The 18,936-nt window shown below is 43.9% G+C and overlaps 1 protein-coding gene across 6 annotated transcripts in view; it reads left to right on the forward strand.

Moving 5' to 3' along the window:
- Window positions 1–18,936, forward strand: part of LOC122625290 (fasciclin-2) — a 67,830-nt gene that overhangs the window by 40,862 nt on the left and 8,032 nt on the right. For 3 of the 6 annotated variants that reach the window (XM_043805361.1, XM_043805363.1, XM_043805365.1), the window contains exons 3-8: window positions 5,033–5,204; window positions 5,353–5,397; window positions 10,323–10,486; window positions 16,194–16,318; window positions 16,396–17,889; window positions 18,015–18,198. In XM_043805361.1, coding sequence (XP_043661296.1) covers window positions 5,033–5,204; window positions 5,353–5,397; window positions 10,323–10,486; window positions 16,194–16,318; window positions 16,396–17,889; window positions 18,015–18,198 — 2,184 coding nt within the window. The remainder of the gene's footprint in view (window positions 1–5,032; window positions 5,205–5,352; window positions 5,398–10,322; window positions 10,487–16,193; window positions 16,319–16,395; window positions 17,890–18,014; window positions 18,199–18,936) is intronic. The other 3 variants (XM_043805362.1, XM_043805364.1, XM_043805366.1) reach the window with 1 other exon arrangement.

Consider the following 18,936-nt stretch of genomic DNA (forward strand, 5'->3'; position numbering starts at 1 on the left):
AGCGCCAATTAGCAAAGTAAACATTCACTCGACGCACTTTGAAGAAATCCAGACGCCAATGTTTCTTGCTTAATAGATGCACGCACACATTTGGCGCAATCGCTGGGACTCGTTGGGAATTCGGCAGCATATAGAATATAGAATAGAATATGGCAAGATCTGAGGCGTGCAAATGGCAGCAATTACCGTGCAGCCACAGACGGCGACAATCGTCAGAGTGCCGCCCCTCGCATCACTTTGCCATTTCAAAGCCCCACTTGAGTTTGGCCTGAAGTGCGCACGAAAAGAGAGTTTAAGTCAAATCAGAAAAACCCAAAGGAAGGCCCCAAACCAAAGAGAGGGTCAAGACAAAAGTGATACCCATTCGCAAACTTACAGTTAGCAAGAGGACTTGTGCAACTTCCAAAGCTGGGCCTTAGCATATTTTAAAATCTCCAGCTTACATGTAGCGTTCCAAACTGGGATCTTAGCCCAAACAATCCCAGAGAGTTACCCTAATGGGTATTCAAAACGAAGCCCGACTGTCAATGCCGCTCCCTTGCGCCCCTTGTCATCTCTTGTGGCCTATTTAAAAATTCAAAAGGCATACACATGCCGAAAAAAATCCAAACGCATCCTGGATTTTCAGCTGGCGTCTGCGGGGGAAGGGTCCTTGTTTAGGTGGTGCCATCGGTGGCGGATGGCGGAAGGCGGGTGGCATCATCGACGACCACTTGAGGCGGCTGCTCCAGTTTCCTGTCGCCAGCGCGCACAAAAGTATGCAACATGGCTGAGCAAAGCCAGCTGAAAAGGAAAACAAAAAGAAAAGCGAGAAAGGAGCGCAAACATAACGTGGAAATATTATAACGAGTGCAAATAAAACACACTGGGATGTCGAGGATGTCTGCAATCGTTTGGTGGCACGCATGCATGCCTAAAGGAAACGCCATCACATATGCCAAACATGTTTGCGGCCAAAACGAAGAGGAGCCCCAGAGGGTCTGGTTGGCGGTTGGCGGCTGGCGGCTGCCGACTTCCTGGCGCCCTTTAATGTTTATTGTGCAAATAAATTCGGCCTTGAATTGCCCGAAACGGCGTCTAATGTACGGTGCTACGGTTGTACGGTGCTCACGCGTTAAGCACAACAGATGTAATACCTTACTACACACACTCACTACTCTTGTAGGGAACAATTAGGAAAGCTGACTTTTCAGGTGATTCCAAATGAATACTAAGCATTCCCTATCCCCATGGTTAATTATCAAAAAGGATTTCACTTTTCCTGCAATCACTATGCCATCAGCAATCCCCCTTCTCCCCTTCGCGAATTTTCTTTGATCTCGCTTTTTTTCGAGTGGCTTGTGTAAATTTAGGCTGCTCTCGATAACCAATAGATGCTATTTTTGGAGCTGGGCTCAGGTCGGCGCCACTTGAGCACGTCTCTGGCCAGTAGGTAAAGAGGGGGGGGGCTGAAGGGGGTAGGGTGGTAATGGTACAAGGCTGGACAATATTTACGTGCAAGCGAGACGGAGATGGGCAATATTCTGCAGCCATAATTCAGGAAACTAACTTTTGCTTGGAGAAAGGGGGATTACATAAATCAACATTTTCTGCTGGCCGAAAAAGCGCCAGAAACTTTCAAGCAAACAAATATTAATTTTAACTTTTGCGCGGCCAAAGCAATAAAAAAACAAAATCAGCTACAAAAAGTGGGATAATAAAAACGCGTTCAAGACTTAAAGCCATTACAAATACGTGCATATATGGGATGCTCTCGTATGTGTTTGTTAATTTGCCCATTTTATTGTGCAATTTTTAATTGTTTTTCAACAATATTCTCTCTAGTCAGGCGAAATGAATTAATTGCTCGAGAAGTGGGCGCATTGTCCAGGAGCTGCCACGCCCACACTGCGCCCTATCTCTTTCCGGCTCGTATCAGTCCCTCTCGCTCGCTCGCCGCTTTCCCCAGAGCCTCGCGATAATTCTTAACCGCTTGTTTATTTATGCGGCGCCGGAAAAGCAACACGCATTCACCAGGGAAAATCGGGGAAAGAGAGGAGAGCGGGGAAAGCGGGAAAAGTCGGGGGCTCAAAGAGGTAGAAAGATAATGTGCATTCGTATGTATGTGTGAGCCTGCGCCTTTATTTATGCAGCATACATTTAAAATAAAATAAATATAAATTAAGCATAGCCCGAGTCCCAAAGGAAATGCCCTGCCCTCCACAAAGAGCCTCGAAAATATGGTGAGCGGGTGCCAGAACTTAAAGGGGGCTTTGATGAAGCTGTTAAAATGTAATAAATACCGGCATTAAAATAATCGCTATATACAATCGGATTTACACGTTTAAAAAATGCATTAAGAGGTTAAATGGACGTTTGAACTATCAATGCGCTCTCGCTACCATTAAGCCAAACTGAATCCACATTTATCGGTGTTAAATAAAAACATCAATGAACGCGAAAATCCATTAATCGCTATCAACACACTCCATTTCTCCTTATAAAACACAACTGTGCACCAACATTTATTAAACAAAAAAATGATCCATTAGTCAAACAAAACCATTTACAAATTTAAAAAAATGCGTGAACAAATATTAGCATGCACACAGGAAAAATACTGAAACTGATTCGAAATGACGCTTAAAACTACTACATATTTATTACGTGCATGCGCGATATACTTAGAAAAAAAACAATTCTATACATTTGAAATAGAGTTTTTTCCCTGTGAATGAATAGCAATTTTAGCTTAATGAGTATTTCTCTTGGAATGGAATGAAAAAGAGCATTTGATAGTTTCATTCAGTTGGTGGGAGTTTGCCACTCGCCCTCAGCTTTTCATTATTATTCACTTTTTATTTGTGTTTTTTGCGGCGCCTTTCTTTGTTTTTGTTGCCGGGATAGTTGGTGGCGCCATTTTGTTGCCTTGCATTAATTGCAATGCAAAAAGGCAACGTCGCATAAATTTCTCATATTTAATTTCGCCCGAGCTGCAGATGGAAACGGAGACACGGGCGTTGGGGCAGCAACGAAAAAAGCAGAAGCTGGGGGGCAGTTTAATGCACTCTGTTGCATGCCCCCTCCTTACCGTTCACCCATTCACCCACTCACCCCCTTTGGCACCCACGCCCCTCAGCGGATCCGTTTACATTAAATTATTTATGCACTCGACTGTGTGCGCCACTTGCGGCTTGACAAAAAGAAAAAAAAAACGGACTGATCACAGCTGCCACTGTCAGTGGAGGGTACACAGCACCCCATCCCAAAACCCCACTGAATACACCCCGCTCAGTTTTTTTTTCCTTTGCGCCACTTTAATCTTGACCACACACACATTAAGTTGGCCAACAAATGTGCAGACACTCGGCTATTAGGCAGCGGGCACAACTTGAACTTGGCCAAAAGGCTAAGCAGTTATCCTTGGCTCCATTCCGCCAGCAGTCAGCTGGCCACCCGAAATGCCATCCTGCCAAGTCAAGTGAGACTGTCCAATAAAATGTCAAAGACATGGGCAGAAAGGCTTTTAATTGTAATGGGCACGAGGGCGAAAATGAAAACGAAAATGAAACTGTAAGGCAAAAACATTGGAACTTCTTGCCTTTGGGAGGATAGTCTGGTTAGTCCTTGGCACCCAGGGATCTGCAGCTCCTCTATCCATATAGCAGCCCACGACCTCGTAACAAAGGGTTTCATGAGCGTTTAATTGTCGGTAATTAGCTAGATGAACAATGGCCAACTTTCAGTCGCCATGGAGCAAGTTTCCAAGGGAGAGCAAAAAGAGCAGCTGGCGCAGAAAATGGGTAACTAGCCTATATAAGTAAAGGATATGGAGTGCTTTTCTAGGATAAAACAGATGCACTTCCCCCATTGGTGGAAGAATGGCTGGAGTTCGGGATGGAAGATATTTTTTAATAATACTCGTAATAATATTAAACTGTCAACCGTTTTATGTTCCCATCCGCATTTCCCTCAACAACTCGGCAGCCTTTTCACAAGAGGAAAATAATGATTTTTAATTGTTACAGTATTTCACATAAAATGCAATCAACGGACAAGTTGTCGTTAAAATGTTAACAAGCTTCACATGAAAGCAACCAATAAGCGTTCACGGGAAGAAAATAATACAAATAATTTAAATGGCTTTAATGGCAGTATTAAACAAAGTTTTATGCAGAAGCTCACAATAAATTTCAATGAGTGCTGCACACATTTTTAATTGAGCTTCCGTTTAGGAAAACTTTTATATCACTTTATTATTTTCACTTACATCGCCACAGTACACAGTTAGCTTTCAAATTTAATTTGAACATTTTAAATGAACGTGTTTCTGGCATTCACTGCCGTGCATTTGAATGGCATAAGTCATGTTGAAATATTGATTTCCAAATGCCCCCCATTAATAAACTTTCATTTTACAATTTTCCACCGGAAAGCGGAAACTGCTGCATGCAGTTTTATTAAATTCTTGATGTAATAACTCCAATGGCAAGTGCGCTCGCCTAATTTCAATCACATTTCTAAAAAGCGTCGATTCTATTTCACTTGGAATTTCGTCGGAATAATTTCATTTAATTGAGACACCCACACACTCACACACGTCGATACTCGTGCATAATGAGTGGGGGCGAAAATTACAAAGGTCCCCAGCTGGCACACACTCCCACTTTCCACCTTCCACCTCCCGCCCCCAAAACGACGCCCTTTGTGAGCGTCCGCAGCAAAGGCAATTAAAATTAATTTAAAATTTACTCGCCTGTGCAAATGAGTCACACGGAAAAAGAGCAGATAAAATGAAAACAAAGACCGATGACCACAGCACTCAATCAAGAGAAAAACGCCATTTCAGATGAGTTTTTCTGCGTTTTCCATCATAGCTTTTAAGTAATCTTCTTAAAATGGGCGGTAGCTTCATACATTTGCCGCATTAAATACCTAATATAAATTCAACACAATTCAAATAATTATTACATTTTCTCTGAAATGTTCTCATGCTTTTCTCCGAGTGCAACGTTGCTAATTACCCACTATATTTACATTCATTTCCTTTCAGATCTGACCAGTGCGCAGTCTCCCATCCTGGAGATTTATCCCAAACAAGAAGTCCAGCGCAAGCCAGTTGGCAAGCCCCTGATCCTCACCTGCCGGCCCACAGTTCCCGAGCCGTCCCTGGTCGCCGATCTGCAATGGAAGGACAACCGGAACAACACCATTCTGCCCAAGCCGTAAGTATTGAATCGAATGACCCCAGGGTTCTATCCTAACCCCCGGTTATCGGTGACTGATCCGTGTACACACAACAAACAAACACAAAACACATACCAATGAATATACACCACAACACTCACTTCTGTATCGTATATCGTATTGTAGGAATTACGATCCACTGTATGATTCCAAGGGCAATAGAAAGAAAGAGTAAGTGACGCGAACGCCTATATTAAAACAAAAAAAACAAGCAGTAAATCCGTAAATCAGTAACAGCAACTGCAAGAGTATACTACAGTAACCAGTAATTTAACTGCAACAGTAATCAGTAAATGCAACTGCAACCAGCATTAGAAATGGACAACTGCGACCTGCAACTGCGACTGCGAAACTGAGACAGTAACCGCTTGTTAACCGAAACTTCAACAGCCGTTTTTATCATCGGGAACCTGTAAAGATACTTTATGCTTTCTTGTGACATTGTCATCAAAAGTTCAAGCACCAAAATTTGGCAAATCCTCTGACAACGACTTCTCACGAAACTTTTCAAAGTCCCAATGGGCTCTAACCGACTGCAACAAGGACATTGTTAAGTAGCTGGTCATTTTGACCACTTGCCACTTGCGCTATTTGCTGGTAAATCGACTGCGACTGAAACACCAAAGTTCTAGACTTCTAGCTTTGCCTCTGCCTCTGCCCCTTCCCTCTTCCCAGCGTCCTTATTGTGGTTGTTTTTGGCATGATTAATTGTTTGATTTGTTCTTGATTGTTGTTAACTCACCTCGCTGCATTTTGCCCAGGCCCAGTTTTTCACGGGCCTAACCTAAGAGTAGCATTTGGCATTTGGCATTTTCCATTTCCATTCGACATTGACACAAAAGCACTCACACACACGCCCATTTCCTCATGCAATATCCCCATTAGTTTTTGTACTAACCATTCTTCATCTTGAGCATTCATTTTAAGTTATTTGAGTGCCAGAAGCTAAAAGAAACGTTTAGGGTCGGTTTTTCCATCAATACGGTTATAACTTGGTCAAAAATGTTAACAAATTTTCGTACTACTTAGATTGCTGCGCAATGAAAGAATTATTCTTCCCAGTCTGGCACTTTTAGCAAACATGAACAACTAAAAAGGCTGCTGCAAGTAATTACGTGTTTTTAACTTGTCAAACTTTTTAGAGCTTTCGCTTAACTCTGCTCATATTCATCAGCTTGTCGTTCCATAAAAATGCAAGATAAATTAAAAGCAAATTTCATGAGCAGGTAAATTAAAAGCCAACGAACTTTTCACATACAAAATAAAATGAAACAAAAGTTCGCCTCTGCGAAATCAAGTGAAATCCTTTACTTGACAACAAAAAAGGACGAAATTGCAATAAAGGAAAAGGAGAAGGAAAATGCTGCAGAAAAACGCGCAAGGGAATGTGAAAGGCAAATTCGAATGGGAATTCTTAGGTCAAATATTCAGATCGAAATCTCAACTCCCAGTTTTGTGTGTGTATATGTGTGTGGCAGTGGCTGTGGCTGTGTGTGCGTGTGAAAAGCGAAATCGTGTTAATTAATTTGCCTGCAGACTGACCAGAGTGGGAAATCCAGAGTATAACACGGAAAATACAAGAAAAGGACCCTCGGTCCCTCGAGAGCGTTTCACACCTGACCCCCGTTTAAGCCGTGAAAGGGTTCAAGGGGCTTTTGCCGGACGGGACATTTTTCGCCCGTCCATTGCGTGCCAATTAGCCCCGTTTCCTCTTCAAACTTAGACGAGTGGAAATTTGTGTTTCGGCTTGGGTTCAGTTTAGATGGGGGTTTTTTTTCCACCAGCACATTCTATATTATTTATCGTTTTTTGTTTCGCACACCCTTGCAAAAGGGTTTCATAGCTTGGCCAGAAGCTGGTACAATTGATTTCAAGCCATGATCAATTTTAAAATCTTTCTTTTTCCCTTTTGTTTGGGTCTCTGCATATATAGATTTTTTTCCAAATTCCTCTATTACTCTAGGCCATTTCATTCATCATTTCTGCTTTGGCAAAGCCAGTTTTAATTATGATTGCGGCAACCCTGGCTGTATAGCCGACTTTTCAATTCCATTCACGCAAACGTGAATGCAGTTTTTCATTGCAAACGATGCTGTGGCAACTCTGGCCTGTTGGGCAACCCCCTCCTGCTTTTGCCTGCTTTACCCCGCTTTCCATCGCTCTTCGCCTTCAGTTTCCTGACCTCTCCGCCAACTGCCGATTGTATTGTGTTGGTTTGGTTTGGTTTTGCGGCTCCTCTTCCCTACGCCAGTAGTGGCCAACATGTTGTTGTTCCTGGCCAGTTTGCTGGTGCTGGTGCTGTTGGTTTTGTTTTTTGGGGCTGGACACGCCTACGTCCGGCCCAAACGACCACCGTCCATGCCCCACACCCTACTCCCTACACCCTACACCGCCACCCATCCACATTACGCATGCTATGCAGTGCATACTTGCAGGCGCGAAATGTAATTAAGCTGCCAAAAACCAACCGACAAGCCGGCCTCCTTCTGCCATCCGCGCCCCAACAACGAATGAAAATGGTAGGACCCATGGACCCGGACCCATGGTTCCGTTTATACTCGGGGCCAAGTTAATTAAAACGATTAAGTTCGGCATAGTTCTGCGGCCGGGCATTGCTCACATTTTCGGGCATGGCCTTTGGCGCGGGAGGCTTGGCTTTCCCATTTTTTGTGCCTATTTTTGATTTTTGGTCAGCATCTTTTCGGTGCAAGGGGCGGGCATAATTCCGGCAAGGCTGCTGCCAACAGAATGCATCTGTGTGCATCTTAATGGGAAGGCTATGCAGTCAGCTTCGCTGGCTAATTACGGTGATGAACGGGCAAATTTTAAACTGTGGAAAATGCGCTTTACCGATGATCGCATTTGGAAATGCCAGCACATTTTCCTGAATTTTTCTGAAAATGTATTGGAGACACGCGTCTAAACACAGCCATGAAAACCCCATGGAAAAACCCGCTTACTCCGCCGCGACCTTCATTCACTCGCGTATTCAATAACAGCGAAAACAGCAATAACAACAGGAAAGCAGCGACATCTTTATTCGCATCTAAGGGGCCAAAAGAAATGCAATAAAAAGTAGAAATTGCTGTATGGCGCGGGTCCCCAAGGCGCCAACTCTCCCGAGAGACAATCAACAAAAAAAAATGTGATTTTTACGTATGCGTAACGGTTTGCTCATCCCTATTCTTTTCCATTTTCCTTTTATTTTTCCGCTTTCAATGCTCGTTTTCCTTTTCTCCCTCGTTTTTTCAATGTGCCCGGTGCTTGGCGCAATATTAAAAATCCAACGCAAATATGCAGCGAAATTTTTGCACAATGTCTTCAGAGCCCCTCTCCCCCACACTGCGTACTCCCCCCACTCACATTTTCCATTTTCCACCCACTGCTGCGGTTTTCCTGCGAGGCGTCGTACTTTTTTCTGCGTCAACAACTTTGGTTAGCATAATTTTGGGCTCGACAGTGACGGCTTTCCATGCGCACAAGTCAGTTCAAGTTGCAAGTGGCTCGCGATTTCCACACAATAGATTTTGTGTTTTTTAAATCCATTATTATGTGGGATTCTGAAAAATGCCATCAGCGCTTGTAAAAATTGAAAGTGTGGATTACAAGGTGGAGACAATTTTGCATCGGCATAGATAGAAGGCACTTGGTGCTAGTTTTGCGAACACGGCTGTGCGGCAACCAAAAACCGTGCAGCGTTCACTGCTTTGCGGAATATTTTTTCTGTTTTTGCATTTTTGCAAACAATTACGAATCGCAAATCGAACGCAGGTTGTGCCTGAGCTCACACAAACGGGGAAATGCAAACAAACACTCGCACACATGTGCAATGTGCAATATATAAAACCAATTACAGTCGTAAAAACAAAAGATGCAAAAAACAAAAGACGAGCGACTGTCAAAAATTGAAATCCACCGCCGGAAAAAGGAGGAGGCTTTCAATGACTGCCGCTTTTCCAAATATTGTAATTTCTGCTTGAAAAAAAAGGAGGAAAAAGGGAAATGCATCTTGCTTTTTGCCTTTACCCATTCCTTTTTTCTCATTGTGTATCTTGGTCGGTATTTGTAGTTGTTGCTTTCATTTTGGCTTGGCAAAGTCGTAACAATAATAATAACCGCCTCTATGTATATTTAGTTTCGGCGCCACGAAGAAAACTTTTTTAATTAATTAGTACGTGAGTCGCACAATGACCAGCAGTTTGAAAATAGTTGGAGTTTTTGGTAATAACTCCCACTATTCGAGGGGATTCGGAAGGGGAGCAAAGTAATTTGTTTGCCTTATGCGATTTACTCCTGCTAATTCGCAAATATTCAAAGGAAGAAAACTGAGAGCAGTCACGGAAAACTGCACACACTTACAAGCGCAAGAGAAAAGCGAATCGTGGGCAAATGGAATTTGAATCGAGGTTTGATTAACATATCGCTTAAACACGCACAGCACTGTTAGGTAATTTATTTATGAATTATTTTAGTGTGTTTTAAGGTTGTTATAGTTATGGTCAACTAAGTATCACAGCTACATATTCTACAATCAAAAATGATTCAATTGTAGTCGCAATTGGGGTTCAAGCTTCGATTTGGCCAAACAACATGGGGAAAAGCTGGTTTTCCATCTCCCCTTTGAAAAGCAGGAACCGCACTTGCTGTTGAATGCAAAGAATTTTCACATTTTCCATTCAAGTTGCCGTGGCAAATTTGCAGAAAATGCGTTATACATATACATACATACATACGTATGTATGTATATTTTTAAAGGAAACAGCCATGGGGAAAAATGCTTAACACATTTTGGTGAGGCATGCAAATGAGCAGGGGAACGAACAGAGGAGAAGGGGAGCAGGGAATTTACTAACAGCAACGGTAATTGTTATAAGCATAAGCATAAAACCATCGTAATAAAAATAATAATAATAATTATACCGAGTACCCGTGTACTACTGACACCCATACTCCTATACTCGTAATCGTACAAATGAAATGCATATTATTCCGTTACTAATACACATTCAACCCACTTTCATTGCCCGCCCGCTCTTCCGCCCCGCCACTCCCACCACTCGCTTTTCCGGCATTTTCCGTGCTTTCCCGCCGCAAAGGAATGGACGCAACCAGCCGCCGATGTACACGGAAACGCTGCCCGGCGAAAGTTTGGCCCTGATGATTACCTCGCTGTCGGTGGAAATGGGCGGCAAGTACTACTGCACCGCCTCCTATGCAAATACGGAGATCCTCGAGAAGGGCGTCACAATTAAAACTTACGGTAAGTCCCAGTTGCAGAATGTAATAACACTCCAGCGGCAGAGCCACAAATTGTTTTCGGGGCTTTTCCCTTTTGTTTAACTTATTTACTTATTTGCACATGACCTTTGTGCGAGTGTGTGGCATATCTTAACATATATGGAAAATTACTCTGTTGCATTCATTTTGCAATGCCATGTAAATGTGAGGATGGGAATGCGTATTTCCATTGTCTTTGTTTGGTATTTGTACTATGTGAAAAAGCAACAGTAAAGTTATGTATACTTTAGGCATTAGGAGTAAGAGCACTCCATTAACTTATCAGCTTCAAATTCAAACAGTCTTATTAGATTAGAGCTGTAAGTGGTATTTACGTGATTCGATCTTGATAAATATGCATTGAAGCCACCAATAAAATAAAATAGCAAATCTGTGGCTGGCCAGGTCGCCTTGGTGGCTTTGTTCCGAGTACCGAGCCAAGTACAGTTGTGTTCGGGTGGCCAAAATTTGTCATTACATGTCCAAGCATGCTTGACTTGTTGTCGCCATCGATTAGGGACCATCTGAACTCCCCCTCGTCGTCCGGCATGCTGTGAGTAATCGCCATTTGAAAGCGGAAAAGCTCGACGTGATTCCTCTGCTGCATGATTCATTTATCTTGTTAGCAATTTGTGTCCCCTGCACATTGCTCGAGTGCCAGAGCGCCTGAGTGCCCGACGGGCCGAATGCCCGAATGCCAGAGTTGCCAGAGTTACGGCAGTAAGAAATTACAGTTGCCGGGATTTCATTACATGCGCAGCATTGTAAGCGAATCTAAAACAAAATGGATGCGTCCAGAACGAAGCAATAGCTGAGGATCTGCCCCTGCCGCCACCCACTTTCATCACTACAAAAAATCAAAAACACAGAAGTAAAACAGCAACAATACAAAGCAGAACACGTCCCTCAATAAGCAGCTAGAAAAAACACACGCCCACATACCCACATCCCCATTCACCTGCACACATTTTGCTGGCTCGTTGATTCTCTAGGAATTCTTTCCATGCTCTTTCAGCAAGCGAAAGCCCTTGCCTTGCTCCTGAACCCTTCTCCTGTTCGCCACCTGCCTGCAGTCGAGTGCACATAAGTGACGCTGCAGCTCAAAACTTTTACGAGATTGATTTTTCTAAGCAATTTAAAGTTCGTACTCATTGCACACACGGAGCAAAAACCACTGGGCGCTAACAACTGGAACCCACCTCCTGCTCCCCTGCTCCCCGGGCTCCCACTCTATCTACTCTATCTACTTGCGTCGGATGCACAAACACATTTGGTGGAGGGGTGTAGCTGGTCAAGGTAAAGAAGTAGTGGGGCAACAATACTCGTTCTCGTGATATGTGAGAATTTCCGGACTGTTGCAGGCGCACGACAGAAGTACACCGGGAAAATGAATGGAAATGAATTGGATTAGGCAATGGCATTAGGGTAAATCCGATGCCAAACATCAGTTCTCAGTGCTTTGGCATCGTTACTACTTTCCCACCTGGTAATTCAACTGCTTAGGCGTACTGAAATATGTACTTTGATCCGAAATCCATGCCTTAACACCCCACATTTTTCTAGCCGTGCAGTTGCGGCCCTTTATTGGGGTGCAGAGAGTGAGCAAATCGTATTGAGAGGCCGCCCAGGCCGGTGCGTTTGAAATGAAATCAAATATTTTGCCGGGCAACAATTTGTGCCCGGTGATATGGGCACACGAAAGTCCAGGACTCGAGGAGAGTAGTATTTGTAGTGTATGGAAGCAATACTACTGCTGGCAGCACTCCACTCCACTCTCGATCGATGTCAGGCTAACTGTTTGACTTGCAATGACTGCCTCGGAATGGAATCTCTTTCCCATCGTCACAATGAGGGGCAGGTAAACAGGTGCGTTGCAATGGGGCAGTGCTGCAGTGCAGCCTCGCATTTGCACACAGTCAGTGTTGACTAAATGCCAGGACATCAGTGTTGGTCAGCGCGAGTGCTGCCAAATGCCAAGCAAGAGGTGCAACTTAAAGAGCTCTCCAACTCTGCGGTCCGAATGTTCGTGCTAAGCCGACTTAAGAGCCCCTGCTCCTGGACGAGCTCGAAACCAGGTTGGCCAGCCAGAATTCAAATACAAAGCCCAACAGCAGTTAGTTATCAACACCAGCACGGAGTAACTTAAGGGTTTCGGCGAGGATGTGGCCAGGATATGGGGTGGAGGGGGGGTTTGAAGTAACTGGCATTGTGTTGACAACTCACAAGTTGCATTTAGTTCAGCAAATAAGCAGACACACTGCAACACAGACAGCCGGAGAGCTGGAGGCAAATTGCAAGATTTACTTTTGCTACACTGAAACTCCGCACATGTGAGTCATGCAAAGTAGATATATCTTTTGAACTAGAAACTATACTATAAATCAAACAGTCAAGTAAGTGATCATGCAGTTCGATTATTAGATAACCCCTGTTTATTCAGAGGATTCTATTCACCTCTTTAGGTTAATTAAATCCATATGTCCTTGAACCTATACTGAACTAGAACTGATATGCAGATGAGCTTCGCTTTCAGTGTAAGAAAACATGGCACACATGAGTGGGAATTCAGAGGGGGAAAGGGAATGGCATATTTACATACCGTTGTTTGTGCCAGTCACAGCTTAATATTTCAATATTTATGCTTTTAATAAATGCATATGCTCAAAACAAACTTCCGCCAGAAAAGCAACAGCATCAACAGACGCAAACTACATTGGTGGTATGGTATGGCAGCAGAATAGAATCTACTTCCGTTTTCGAGCGCTTTAAGTTATCTTGTGCAATTTGTTGTTTGCAGCTCGCAATTAGGGGAATTAAAGCGTATTAGCTCAAAGAATGGAGGCAGTGCATTAATTCCATATTTATTCCTATATACATATTTGAATTTAATTTGCTAGCCGATGAGAGTCGACATCCTTTTGCAATGTCGGCCATGTAATTGCCACTAATAACGTTGATTGGAGGCATTAGAGAGTTTTGCACTTGGCAAACATAAACTCTTCGATGTATCTGCCTTGGCCGACCAATTAGCTTGTTTCTGTTTTCGGTGTGCAATGCAGCTTTTTGCATTGTCAGTAACTTAAAGATTCTTAAACGGAAGTGCTCGTCCTGCTGCCACACAGTAACAAAGGATTTATAGCATACTATACAGCTATAAAACAAGATCCGGCGAAAATGATAAATTAGCATAAATAATAATTGGGTTTTAACAATGTTGTTGGTATTTAATATGGAAATGCAGACTTGAAAAAGTGTTTTAGTTTCTTAAAAGATCCAACCACATACAATGTATTTGTCTTTAATGTACTGTCTTTAATCGGTGCAAGTGCAGCAATCTGTTTCATTTTATCACTTTGTGGACCGATTTTGTGGACTCGACCTGGTCAGCGGTAATTTGAACCTATTGCCGGTACAGGCCCCAAATCAAATAGCTTCCCCCTGTCGGTCGGTCTCCTTTCGGTGCCTTTATCCATTATTTTTTGTATACCTTTTTTAATAAGTTGCTGCAGCAACTTTTTCAATAAGTTGTGAGTCATGTTCGTTGCTCGCCGGCACCGGTAAAGAAAGCTCAGGATCCAGACTCCTGGACTCCTGGACTCCGGCACTCAGGCTTGTCCTTGTTCAAACTAATAATGAAATCGTAAACTAGTTCATCTTTTTTCCCTCTCCGTTTGGCTGGATATATATAAATCGGTATATATATGTACATACATATGTATATATCTGTGTGTGCCGGCTGCCCATCAGACGTCAGAAACGAACGCAGCTAGCGAAAAGTGTTTGAACAACAAAATCTCACACGCTACGACAATGCAGCCAAACAGAAAAGAGCAAGGGGATGGAGAGGAATGGCCAGAGGCAGGGGCGGGGGGCAGGGGCAGGAAAAATGCTGGAAAAATCCCGGGGAAAGGAGAGAAATGACAGGAGCAGCAAGTTTTTATTTATTTTATATGTTGTGTGGGTGCAAAAAAGGAGTAGAGCGCAGAAGGAGCAGAAGGATACAGGACATCCAGAGCCAGACACTGCCAATAAAAACTGCAAATAGAAAATGTTTTTAACACAACTTTCCGTTATTTTGGCTTCGGCTTTGGCTTTGGCCGGACATCCAATATATACATATATATATATATAAAGATTTCGGTTCTATATATACAATATATACCCTATATATATGTATGTGGAAGCTTGACAGCCGGCCGACAGACATAGATGGCTTGTTATTACACTGATTTGTAAATAAAGTGTAAATATTTGAGCCACACACATGCTGGAACCGAAAGGCTGCCAATGATGGTTAACAGCTTTTGGGCCAAGATTGCCTTTTCAAATGCAAAATATGATGGCATATTTAAGTGGGCTGTGCAATCCACTTCCACCTGAAAGCCGTTGACAAACGGGTTCTTCTTGCCCGAAAAGAAGCAAAACCGAGTCAAGACTTGGAGTATAAAATATAAAATGAAATTTAACTGACAGGTAGATTTCATGTTCTGATTAACATGTTATTTGAAATACCCAGAGTGGCACTTTCAGAGGATTATGTGTACAGTGATATGTGATATTTTGGAAATTTTGGGGAAAGAAGATCTATAAATAAATAGTGGTCCAGTGCCATTCCCAATGCTATCGATTGACGGCATTAAATTGTAAATTTAGTGAAAAAGCTTATGCGTGCTTATAGTGCTTTATCAATTTTTAGGCTGCCAACTGAATTCCCAGTCCATCTCCCCTTCTGCACTTTGGAATACAACTGCACCAGCAGTTTACCTTCGGGATTTGCTTTGACTTTCAGGCCTCTCAGGCCTTTTGACTATTTTACTCTACATTTAAGGTACTCTTCCGCTTCACGCCTTGACTTGCATTGCAGTTGGTTGGTAGTCTGAGCTTTGATTTCCCAGCACCTGGTACTCTTCAATAGACCGATTTTCCAAGGAGGACGACCCCGTTTATCTGCTCCTTGTTGCTTTTATTACTGGCACTCAGTGCCGCACAGTGTTTGCAAGTATTTGATCTAGGAATTTCACTTTTGCAATGCACCACGTTATACTTTTTCTGTTGCTCTTGCCCCTTTTTCAATTTCCAAGTCATCTCACCAGTGCAGATTTATTGGCAGCCAGGCAGGGACGTCCATCTGCCCCCTTTTTCCAACTCGTTAGTGACCCTCTGGAAAAGCGAAGAGGAGAATGCCGCGCACATGTCTTGGACTTTGCACTTGAAGCTTGAATTGCTTTCATGTGCCCGACAGTTTGTTTAAAATTATATTACGTATTCGCCACGTACAGCTTCGCTTGGATTGTCAACATGACCAGAAAAATAGCGTCCGGCTTGGCTTGCATTTTTCCCAGCATCTCCTTTCTTGTTCTTTGTCCTTTGTTCCTTGTTCTAGGTCTGTTTGCTGTATGTTGTGTGCTGTGTAAATGAATGGGAAGCGAAATCAAACAATTTGCGCACACCTAGCTCAGGAATTTGTTTGTTGCACATCTTAAGGACCTTAGGACTGCAATCCTTGTATCATTGTTTAGTTGGCAATTGTCTTATTGCCCACATAGTCACAATGGTTTTTCCAATCAGTAACCACAGAATAGGAAACACAAACAGATGAAGATAATCATTATATTTTTGGCATATTTCTCATTAAATAAATAATAAAATAAATAATAAATAAATAACATATTTGGCTTGCCCTTTTGCAGTGGCCATTACCTGGACAAATGCACCGGAGAATCAGTATCCCACTCTTGGCCAAGACTACGTGGTAATGTGCGAGGTTAAAGCCGATCCCAATCCAACAATCGACTGGCTGCGCAACGGAGACCCGGTAAGTAGAACTGACTACCATTACCACTTACTATTGTAGAGTTGCACAACTGACCACCAACTGATTCACCATTACAGATCCGCACGACCAACGACAAGTATGTGGTGCAAACCAATGGCCTGCTCATCCGAAATGTCCAGGAAAGTGACGAAGGTATCTACACGTGCCGAGCGGCCGTCATCGAAACTGGTGAGCTATTGGAGCGCACCATTCGCGTGGAGGTCTTCATTCAGCCGGTGATCGTATCGCTGCCCACCAACCTGGAGGCCGTCGAGGGCAAACCCTTTGCAGCCAATTGCACAGCGACAGGCAAGCCAGTTCCGGAGATCAGCTGGATTCGCGATGCCACACAACTGAACGTGGCGACCGCCGACCGCTTCCAAGTGAATCCCCAAACTGGCCTGGTTACCATCAGCTCCGTGAGCCAAGACGATTACGGAACATACACCTGCTTGGCCAAGAACAAGGCCGGTGTCGTGGACCAGAAGACCAAGCTGAATGTGTTGGTGCGTCCGCAGATCTATGAGTTGTACAATGTGACCGGGGCCAGGACCAAGGAGATTGCCATAACCTGCCGCGCCAAGGGACGTCCGGCACCGGCGATTACCTTCCGCCGTTGGGGCACCCAGGAAGAGTACACGAACGGGCAGCAGGATGACGACCCACGCATCATTTTGGAGCCAAACTTCGATGAGGAGCGCGGCGAGAGCACCGGCACCCTTCGTATCGCCAATGCCGAGCGTTCCGACGATGGACTTTACCAATGTATTGCCAGGAACAAGGGAGCCGATGCCTACAAGACCGGACACATTACCGTTGAGTTTGCTCCGGACTTCAGCCACATGAAGGATCTGCCTCCGGTTTTCTCGTGGGAGCAGCGCAAGGCGAATCTCAGCTGCCTGGCCATGGGCATCCCGAACGCCACAATCGAATGGCACTGGAATGGTCGTAAGATCAAGGATCTGTACGATACCAACTTGAAGATTGTCGGCACCGGACCCCGCAGCGACTTGATTGTGCATCCAGTAACGAGGCAGTATTACTCAGGCTACAAGTGCATTGCGACCAACATCCATGGATCCGCCGAACACGATATGCAACTGAAGGAGGCACGTGTGCCTGATTTTGTGTCCGAAGCCAAGCCCAGTCAACTGACCGCCACCACGATGACCTTTGACATTCGCGGCCCATCCACCGAACTGGGTCTGCCCATTCTGGACTACAGTGTGCAGTACAAGGAGGCCCTGAATCCGGACTGGTCGACGGCCTATAACCGCAGTTGGTCACCCGACTCGCCGTACATTGTTGAGGGACTGCGACCACAGACGGAGTACAGCTTCCGGTTCGCCGCGCGCAACCAGGTGGGATTGGGAAATTGGGGCGTCAATCAGCAGCAGTCCACACCCCGTCGGTCGGCTCCCGAGGAGCCCAAGCCACTGCATAACCCCGTCCAGCACGACAAGGAGGAGCCGGTGGTCGTGTCGCCCTATTCCGATCATTTCGAGCTGCGCTGGGGCGTGCCCGCCGACAATGGAGAGCCTATTGATAGGTACCAGATCAAATACTGTCCGGTAAGTGAGGTTCCAAAGTACTGATCGTAGGAATTAGTATGGTAGTTATAGACCTAATCTAGTTGTTGATGGGGCGGTTGTAAATCCCAAAAGAATTCATTCTAATCCATTGTTCTGTTCCGCAGGGCGTAAAGATCAGCGGCACCTGGACGGAACTAGAGAACTCCTGCAACACCGTCGAGGTGACGGAGACCACATCCTTCGAGATGACCCAGCTGGTGGGCAACACCTACTATCGCATCGAACTGAAGGCGCACAACGCCATCGGCTACTCCTCGCCTGCTTCCATTATCATGAAGACGACACGAGGTGAGTCCGATTCAGCTAATAACAATCTCGGCACGTTGCTCTATTCGGCCGGATTTAATTCCGGCGTCGGTGCGCTACACAAACGACTGTTCACAACAACAACAGCAACAACAGCCACATCAACAACAACAATCACATCGATAACAACAGCAACAACAACAATCATTACGCTGGCCACCACAATAAGCATAACATTACTTAGTGTCCTAGCCTCAATGTTAGTCTAAAAAAATCAAAAAAAAAAAAGAAAGAGATGAATCGATCGATCAATCAGCCAAACTCAGTGGAATATATGTAGATTTCCTCGTCGACGATATCCTGCATTTTCTTTTCCAAAATGCGAGCAGAGAGCTATCATACGACCACTGGTTCTTCGGCTAACCGATCGTTCGATACTGAATACCGATAATATCGAATCGAATCGTATCGAGTCTACAAAATCCCAGTAAAAAAGAAAAAGATCAAAATATATAACTGAAAAATCTCTATATATACATACACTCACTCACACTTAAACATCATCTACATGATATCTAGATAAAGACATAATTTTTACTGCTCTATAAATACATATATATATATATATTTATATATGAATATGATACATATATCCCAGATATAATCGATGAATTTTGCATACATTTTTGTAGTGTTTATTTCAATTGCGTTTCAACTTTTGTTTTTCGTGTACACTCAGTGTTACACCCCCTTTTACCTTGTAATGTCCCACCAAAATCC

Source organism: Drosophila teissieri, chromosome X, assembly GCF_016746235.2.
Source record: "Drosophila teissieri strain GT53w chromosome X, Prin_Dtei_1.1, whole genome shotgun sequence".
NCBI lineage: Eukaryota > Metazoa > Arthropoda > Insecta > Diptera > Drosophilidae > Drosophila > Drosophila teissieri.